Source organism: Cyprinus carpio, chromosome A10 (assembly GCF_018340385.1).
Source record: "Cyprinus carpio isolate SPL01 chromosome A10, ASM1834038v1, whole genome shotgun sequence".
Taxonomy (NCBI): domain Eukaryota; kingdom Metazoa; phylum Chordata; class Actinopteri; order Cypriniformes; family Cyprinidae; genus Cyprinus; species Cyprinus carpio.
Window position 1 is genome coordinate 5,992,709 of NC_056581.1, and position 8,704 is coordinate 6,001,412.

At 37.0% G+C, this 8,704-nt stretch overlaps 1 protein-coding gene across 1 annotated transcript; it reads left to right on the plus strand.

Annotated features, from left to right (window-relative positions):
- The first annotated feature begins 323 nt into the window (after positions 1–323).
- Positions 324–8,239, plus strand: LOC122146411 (BCL2/adenovirus E1B 19 kDa protein-interacting protein 3-like). The gene is made up of 6 exons (XM_042764864.1): positions 324–535; positions 5,038–5,251; positions 6,356–6,428; positions 6,538–6,635; positions 7,622–7,771; positions 8,186–8,239. The coding sequence occupies exons 1-6, from the start codon at positions 457–459 to the stop codon at positions 8,232–8,234; spliced, it is 663 nt and encodes a 220-aa protein (XP_042620798.1). The 5' UTR covers positions 324–456; the 3' UTR covers positions 8,235–8,239.
- Positions 8,240–8,704: the final 465 nt, after the last annotated feature.

An 8,704-nucleotide genomic window follows, 5' to 3' on the forward strand; every position in this document is an offset into this window, starting at 1 on the left:
TCTAATAGAAAAAGTATAGCTATGGTGAGCAAAAGAATACACACATCTAATGGAAACTTACTAATGAAATTGAAAAAATTGTGATCATTATTAATGTCTTGCAAGTAATTAAAAAGTTATCAGCAACAGCAATAAATGCTAGTTTGTTTAAGAAATAAATGTTAAATGGGCTTTATTAGTTATTGACAGAGAACTGTGTTCATAATTCACTTGCGTTTTTTTAGAGAAACAGTCCTTTGAGTCCATTACGTAAATATTAGTGTCTTTGTTATCAGATATTAGCCAATTTGCGTCATTTTAGCGCTGCAGGAAATCTGCGCTCCCATAACCGTTCTGAGGTCAGCCACAAAAGCAGTTATTAACGCATTTAAAAGCCCCCCTTCACAGAGCGTGTGATTAGTGATCGGGCTCCGTCACGCGTGAGCGCGCAGAGTGTGATCGTGCAGTGACAGTCTTATGCAAGCCGCCCAACACAGAGCCACGATGTCCGACGCTGCTGCTCCAGCAGACAACAACGGGGAGCCTGGATTAAACGGTATGTACAGCCGGAGCACCTCGCTGTATTGTTCTGACATCTATCAAATCTGTTAGAGAAGCCTTTGGATTGTCTGTATTGGTGTTTTTTGATACTTTTAATTATTTCACTTAATGTAAAATGCCTTTTTTTAGTTCCAGTCAAAATTTCTGTGACATAGGGAGGGCGGGGTTTGCGGTAATAAAATTGCGTCATGATTGTTGACAAAGCTTTTTGTCCAATGGCTGTTGAGATTGTGTGTGGAGGCGGGTCTTAAAAAGTGATTGACTTTAACCTAAACCAATAGTTTGATTATACGTTTTCAGTAGGCTGGCCAAAGCCGATGTCAACAAGGCGAGAACTAGAGCAACTCGAAAATGGAGATTGTGGATGCTAGAAACCCCATTTTAATTCGTTTTAATAAATATGTAAACACATACATTTGTTTCTCCGGTGTGTTTATGAGAAGTGGCTCAAAGAAAAAGTGTTTTATTCATATTTGTTTGAGATGTAACGCATGGCATGTGGCAGCAAATAAAGTCTTTGTGTGAACTGCGAGGCTGCAAACAAATGTGCGTGTGTGGATTTGCTAAAAACATTTGTCAGCCTACTGTTTTAAATCCACATCAGTTCATTCGTCATTAAATATAGCCTACAATTTTTTATTATAACATTAGTTAGTTTAGTATAACATTAGGAATTCCCAAAGATGCGCAAAGTTACAGGAGACTAATAAATCTGGAAATTCCTGCTATGCTTTCTGAAATGCAAAGAGCAGACAGCGAAGTCTCGCTATTTAAAATATTAAAGACCACTAATTTTGGGCAGTGTACTTAAACTGACATACAGTGTCAACAACTAAATATTAATGTACCTCTGAGTGAGCTACGTGCGCGCTGTGACCAAAGCTAGTTAAGCGTTCACTACTAGTCCTGTCACAGCCCCTAGTTCAGGACACCAGTTCATAGATTGTACTATGATGATAAAGGCTTGAGTCATGAATATTAATTAGTAGTGATCCAGTGAGCATTGATGATTGGCTGAAAGCAGGCCTGGACTCTGGCAATCGGGAGAATCGGTGGCGTAGCGACTGATTTGCCCGCTGCTCGTTTTTGTTTTTAATTTTTTTTTTATTAATTTGTTTTATTTTGAACTCATTACATGTTCATACTCCGATAAATATTGAACTATGTACCAAATTGATCATTCCGATTTTGTCATTCGACAATATATCGCGAATAAATCATAAATCGGTTAGTGACTGGCAGCGCTGCGCTATGAATCCGCTCACGTCGTTCCGCGCTTCCGTCAAGCGGTTCCGAAAATTCCGAACAGAACCGATGCACGGGACTCGATGAGGGAGAGGGAGCGGACCAGAAGAAGCAGTCAAAATGTTGCAACATCACTGACCTGTTCAGGGCTTCACGTGAAGGTTCCGTTTCATCTGTAAACAAAATAAAAAATATATATATTAATTTAAAATATTGACATAAAAGTATATATCAGTGATACTAAAATAACACTTATTCCTAGCTGCACAATGGCTTTTCACACTGCACATAACCCTGGTTTGAAGCCATTGTATTTCCTCTTTTTATTCACTGTGCTGAAACTGTATCATCAGCACCACGGCCCAATTATCTCCTAAAACTCTTGGTTTCTCACAGATGAGGCAGACATCCTTGGCCAGATCTCAGTGCAGTGATGTGATGACCGCAGTTTTTCTCTGTCATTCACTGCTGAAAACTAGTGAAACTGAAAGAAACTGCCTTGGAAGTGTGAAATGACATCTTAATGTCGGCCAGGTTGTGTTAGTGTAACAGATGGGCAAATGTGGGCTCAGCTTTACAGTGTTTGTTTAACAATTTGGACACGTCTGGCTGTGTACTAGACATGATGACTGCTAGCTGGAGGACGTGTGAAGAGACTTTGCCCACAGCCAAAGATCTAATAGGATGAATCTCTCAAAACCAGTCAAGAACATGTCCGGTCATATTTCTTCCATAAAATCAAAAGAACAGATGGACGAACAGAACAAACACATGCATTTTAGTGGCGATTTTGTTTTTAACTTGTTTTACTTAAAAACTCTTAGTAATGTTCTGAATAAACAAATGTAGTTTGGTTATGGCTTTTAAATTATGGCTTTTAAATATAATGTTAATTAGCTACAATTACTTTTCTATTCAGGTATAAAAAGTGTAATGTAACAGTGGTCAATTAGTTAATATATATTTATGGCTTTTAAATATATATATATATATAATATATATATATATATATATATATATACATATATTGTGTGTGTGTGTGTGTGTGTGTGTGTATGTGTGTATAAGATTTGACGTGATTTGAATAAATGATGTAAAATCAAAAGAGGCTTCCTTAAAAAAAAAAAAAAACAATCTTACCGATTCCAAACTTTATTATTTCTATAATAATACAATATTATAGTGAATATGTAATAATAATCTTCATTGAAAATAAAAGAATGACTAAAATTTGTATGACTAAAATTTGTCTTGTAACAGAGCCACACATTGATCACTTTGCAGAAGTGATGCTTTAGTGTTTCTTAAATGAGCCGCTGTAATACTGTCATCTAATCTTTGATCTCTATATAGTTTCCCGATGACAGCCAAGGTAATGTTCCACCGTTGGCCAGAATGTTCAGCTTGCCCGCTGCTATAGCAACATTGTTTGTGTCAGTGGCTTGAGACAAAGGTCAGTCGTCTCTAGCACAGCTGAGTTCACACGGACCATGTCACATGATCTATGTTTGCTCAATCCAAGGATGTCATGTGGACCTTCTTTGTCTTCCTCGCTTTGTTTGCCTGGAAGTGGCTCTTGAGGCATTCGGTTTATACTTAGCTCATGGTTGGTCAGCAGTGTGCGCTGGTTAAGCCGGTGGTAAACAGAGGACTGACTGTGCAATAACAGACTTTCTGATGAGACAGCACAGCAGATGTGGGTGAAAGGGGAACACAGAAAGCTTAACCATGCTCTTCCCTGACTCATGGATGAAAGGAGTCTGTGTGTTTGTGTTGATCAGGCCATGCGCTCAGGGAGTGTGTCCCTGCTCAGACTCACATAGAGCACGCGGCGGTCAGGTCAGGTGGGACTCGTATATCAGTGAGCTTGTAATGAGTCTGAGAGGGAGGCATTTACTGCCCTTTCACCACACAGTAAATAGAAGTTAAGCCAGACCACCAACGGTGTCTGTCACCGTCTGCCTTGGTTCATAGTGGATGCAATATCATTTAAAGGTCACATTCACTCCAAAATCAGATATTGTGTAAATGAAATTAAGTGTGCTTTTATAACTATTCAGATTTATTTGCATTGCAGTATTTATTTTATTCAGATTGTCTTTACCATAATCCATAAACAACCTTATTTGCTTTTGTAATTGAAATCAATATTGATTTTTTTTGTGTATATTATTATTATTATTATTATTATTATTATTATTATTATTATTATTATTATTATTATTATTATTATTATTATTATTATTTTAATTTAAAAAATCACATTCAAATGTGTCAATTTTGTCTTGAGTTTTTATATAGAAGTCCAAGCTTTGACCAAGGTTACATTTATTGGATCAAAAACACAGTAATAAACAGTAATAGTGTGAAATATTATTTCAATTTAAAATAACTCTTTTCTATTTGAATATATTTAAAAATGTAATTTATCCCTGTGATGCATAGTTCAATTTTCAGCATCATTACTCCAGTCTTCAGTGTCACATGATCCTTCAGAAATCATTCTGATAGGCAGCTTTGATGCTTAATAAACATTTCTTAATATTATCAGTGCTGAAAACAGTTATGCTCTTATAATTTCTGTGGAAACCATGGTATGCCTTTTTCAGGATATTCTGATGAATAGAAAGTTTAAAAGAAAAGCACCTTTTTGTCACCTACACATGACTTTTCAGAGTTTGATTATAATGTTAGTAGCAAATATTGAAATGATCTGCACTATAAACACTGTGACCTCTGATAAAAAATAAAGCTGATTTAAAAAAAAAAAAAAAAAAAAAACATTTATTTAAAAATGACAACAATAGGTCAATCCCATAGGACATGTTCTTGCTTGTGTTCTTGCTTTTTGATGTTTGTCCTGCGTCAGATGGGCGTCTTTGGTCATTACACCATGCCTTTATTCTTTTTATTCATTGTCTTTTACTGTGAGCACCATTCAATAAATACTATACACTGTAAATAATATATTGCTACTTTTTTGCATTACAGTAATAAAAATATATATATTTTTTTTTCACACAACGTCACAATGGGGGAAAAAAAATCTTAATGGCTTTATCTTTGAGCAAAGTATGATTTCTAAATTCCTTTTGAAGTCTTTTGAATCAAAATATTAGGTTCTGTGTGATTTGGTAAACTAAAAACATTTTATTAAAAATAAAAAATAATGAAACATTATAAGCTTGATTTAAATATTATAAGCTTTAATGTATGTATGATTTGTTGTGATTGTTTTATGATCTTGTTTAGGGTCATGGGTAGAGCTGGAGATGAACAGAAATGCCGCCTCTCTGTCTTCCTCCGGCCTGAGTGCCCCTCTAGCCCAGGTAGTAGAGGAGGATGTTGGGATTGTGGGGGGGCTTGAACACGTTCCTTCATCATCTTCCATCCACAATGGAGACATGGAAAAAATCCTGCTAGATGCCCAGCATGAATCCAGCCGCAGTAACTCCTCATGCGACAGGTAGACACCATATTTATGTCATATTAATGCCACAAAATTAATTTCTCTCATTATGCACCCACCCTAACAAATCAAACCTAGCAAAGGCCAAGTCTGAATATTATATTAATGTCATATTAATGCCACAAAATAAAAATTCTCTCATTAAGCACTCACCTAACAAATCAAGCAAGCATGAATGAGAACTGAGTGGTATTATTAAGATGTTGTAGATAGTCCACATGTACTGTATGCATATCATCTGCAAATGTCACCTGAGTTCACAGCTTGAGTTTAATGACCTCATAGATAAAGAGCAGTGCTATAAACATCCTTACCAAATTACATGCGGTCACACTGACCTCATGCTGATAGGATACGGCCATAATAACCCTTTCTCACTCAAACTCATAGTCATATTAATCTGGATGTTTTCTGTAGGAATACAGTGTTTCATCTCAAATATATGGACACAGACTAATGCTCTCTCAAACACTGCAGAGTTCACACAAAAATGAAAACTATGTCGTTCCAAACCTGTATGACTTTCTTTGTACTATGAAACACAAAAGGAGATGTTTGGCAGAATGTCCAAGCTGCTTCTTTTTTCCATACAATGAAAGTGATTGGTCATTTATGTTGCCCTAAAAGGACAAAATTGCAACAGATTTTCATTAAAATCGTCATACAAAAGTTTGTGTGAGAAACAGAATGAAAATTAAGCCATTTTAATGACAATTCTTAAAGGGATAGTTCAGCCAAAAATGAAAATTACCCCACGATTTTACTCACTCTCAAGCCATCCTAGATGTATATGACTTCCTTCTTTCAGACAAATACAATTGGAGTTATTTTTAAAAAATGTCCTGGCTTTTCCAAGCTTTATAATTGCAGTGAATGTGTGGTAATATTCAATAATCCAATAGAAGTAAAAAATAAACTGCGTCCATCCATCATAAAAAGTGCCCCACACGACCTCTGGGGGTTAATAAAGACCTTCTGAAGTGAATCGATGCGTTTTTGTATTAAAAATATCCATGTTTAAAACTTTATAAACCATAGTCGTAACGCAAGCTCCAGTGAGAAGTGATGACCGCAGATTAACATAACTGCTCTCTCCCACAGCCCTCCTCGACCTCACAGTCCTCAGGATGAAGGCCAGATCATTTTCGACGTGGACATGAGGAGGGACAGTCAGGTACTTCCTCTTGAGAATGTTGTGGATCATCTTATTTATGGAACGCACTCTGGCTTCTCTTCATTACCTGTCTGAGCTTGTGTCTGGGTGTGTGTCTGTGTCCACTCAGGAGGAAGTCATGGAGAAGATCAGAGATGATGACATCTTAATGAAGGATTCAGACCGGGTGGCAGACTGGTCAAGTAGACCAGAGAATATTCCACCTAAGTAAGCACCAGTGAGGACTCGCATACAATGTTATTTAGTGTCTTTCAGATACTGTTATAGTTTGTATTAATATATAATTTTATATGCCCATTTTCATTTTAATAATACTGTTTTTGTACATGTTTTTAAATCAATTTTTGAATGTAAGATTTAGTACATCCAGTTAACTAAATGAAAATGAGAAATTTTGTCTTGACAACTAGCTTGCTAGTTTTTGTTTGTTTGTTTTCCAGTTAACATTTTTTTTAACTGTAATAACCCTGTTGCATACAGATATTTCCACAGGCCATGATCAAGCGAGATTTTTCAAGCATCAGTCAAAAGCTAGTGAGCTAATTAATGTTTGTCTAAATAGACAGCATCTTGACACAAAAAATGTGATTTTATATGCTCTACATATAGATTGTTGCAACTGTCACTCTCATACAAGCAGCTAATAGCACTGTGTTAATAGCTGATTCAGACATTAGCATGTTGCTAAGCTAACACTGAGCACTCTGTCAAGGTCACTTGTGTACAGCAAATGAATAGCACTAACCGTCATCAGTTTATGCCATCATTAGCATGTCGCTAGGCTAACACTTTTAAACACTAATGAGCACTCTGTAAAGGTCACTTATGTGCAGCAAATGAATAGCACTAACCGTCATCGGTTCATGTCAGCATTAGCATGTCGCTAGGCTAACACTTCAAAACACTAATGAGCACCAAAACACATTAGCAGGCACAAATGCTGAGTGAAATTATATATTTATTATGCCTTTTAGTCATTTTTACTAAATTTATACATTATCATGACAGGAAATGAAGTGGGAGAGGAGAGGTGCCCTAACAAGTAATGTAGATAGGGAGCTCACTAGGTTTTGTGACACACCTATAGTGTTTTTTTTATTGAGTTAGTTAGTTTTTTTGTTTGTTTTTCTGGCTGGAGTCAAAGTCTGCAGGCAGGCTGTTGGTGATGACGGGTGGATTTATCTTTCTGACAGGGAGTTTCATTTCCGGCACCCGCGGCGTTCAGTGACTCTCAGCATGAGGAAGACAGGAGCCATGAAGAAAGGAGGCATCTTCTCTGCTGAGTTCCTCAAAGTGTTCATCCCCTCACTGCTTCTGTCCCACATCCTGGTCCTGGGCCTCGGGTAGATACACCTTAAAACACAAACACACTTCACACATATGTAGTTTATGTTGCTTTCAAGAGCGCCTGGGAAATTCGCACATAAAATGGAAGCAAAACTTCAAATATAACCGTGAAATAACTACATCTAAAAATATACATATGAAAAATATTTACTGTTATCATTGTATCAGTGATGTATGAAGCACCACACACACAGAAGTCACTTTCAAAGCAGGCAGTTTCTGCTAGTTTTCCGTGGCAAACTCAAAACTGTTGTGAAAAAAATTTGCAGAACATCAGTAAATGTGACCACACCTTAACAGCGTTCATATTACACCACAGAGACAATTCACACACCCCTGATTACTATGTAGCTTAACAACAGTGTAATATTCCGCATATGAAGTGTTTGACTTTTTCATTTCTAAAACAGGGTCTACATTGGGAAAAGACTGACAGCTCCCTCTGCAGGCTCCATTTGAACACAGATCTGATGCCTCAGGCATGACCCAGGTGGATTAGGGAGAAGGTTGCAGTTTTTTTTTTACGAAGAAGCCCCTGCTGCCCCTTTCTGCTTTTTCAGCCATCTTTCTTCCCTCTTTTATGATTCCTTTATTTAGCCTTTCCAGGTTGAGAAGCATAAGTGATAAACTTCTCATGTCAGGCCCCTTTTTTTTTCTTTCTCTCGTTTATAATTTTCTGTATCTCTTTTCCTGTTCTGGATGTTCTAACACCCCCTTTAAGTTCATTTTGGAAGTATTTGGGGCATTTCGTGAAACCAAATGTGCACACGCTAGCTCTGCACTATCTAGATTGAGCTAGGAGGCAAAAAACATCCTGTTTTGGTCCAATCACATGATCAAACAGTGGGCCACTCACAGGTGATGAAGAACCCCCCTAGTTTTCACCCTCAAAATGGGATCAACCAAAATATATTGACTCATGAAGTTAT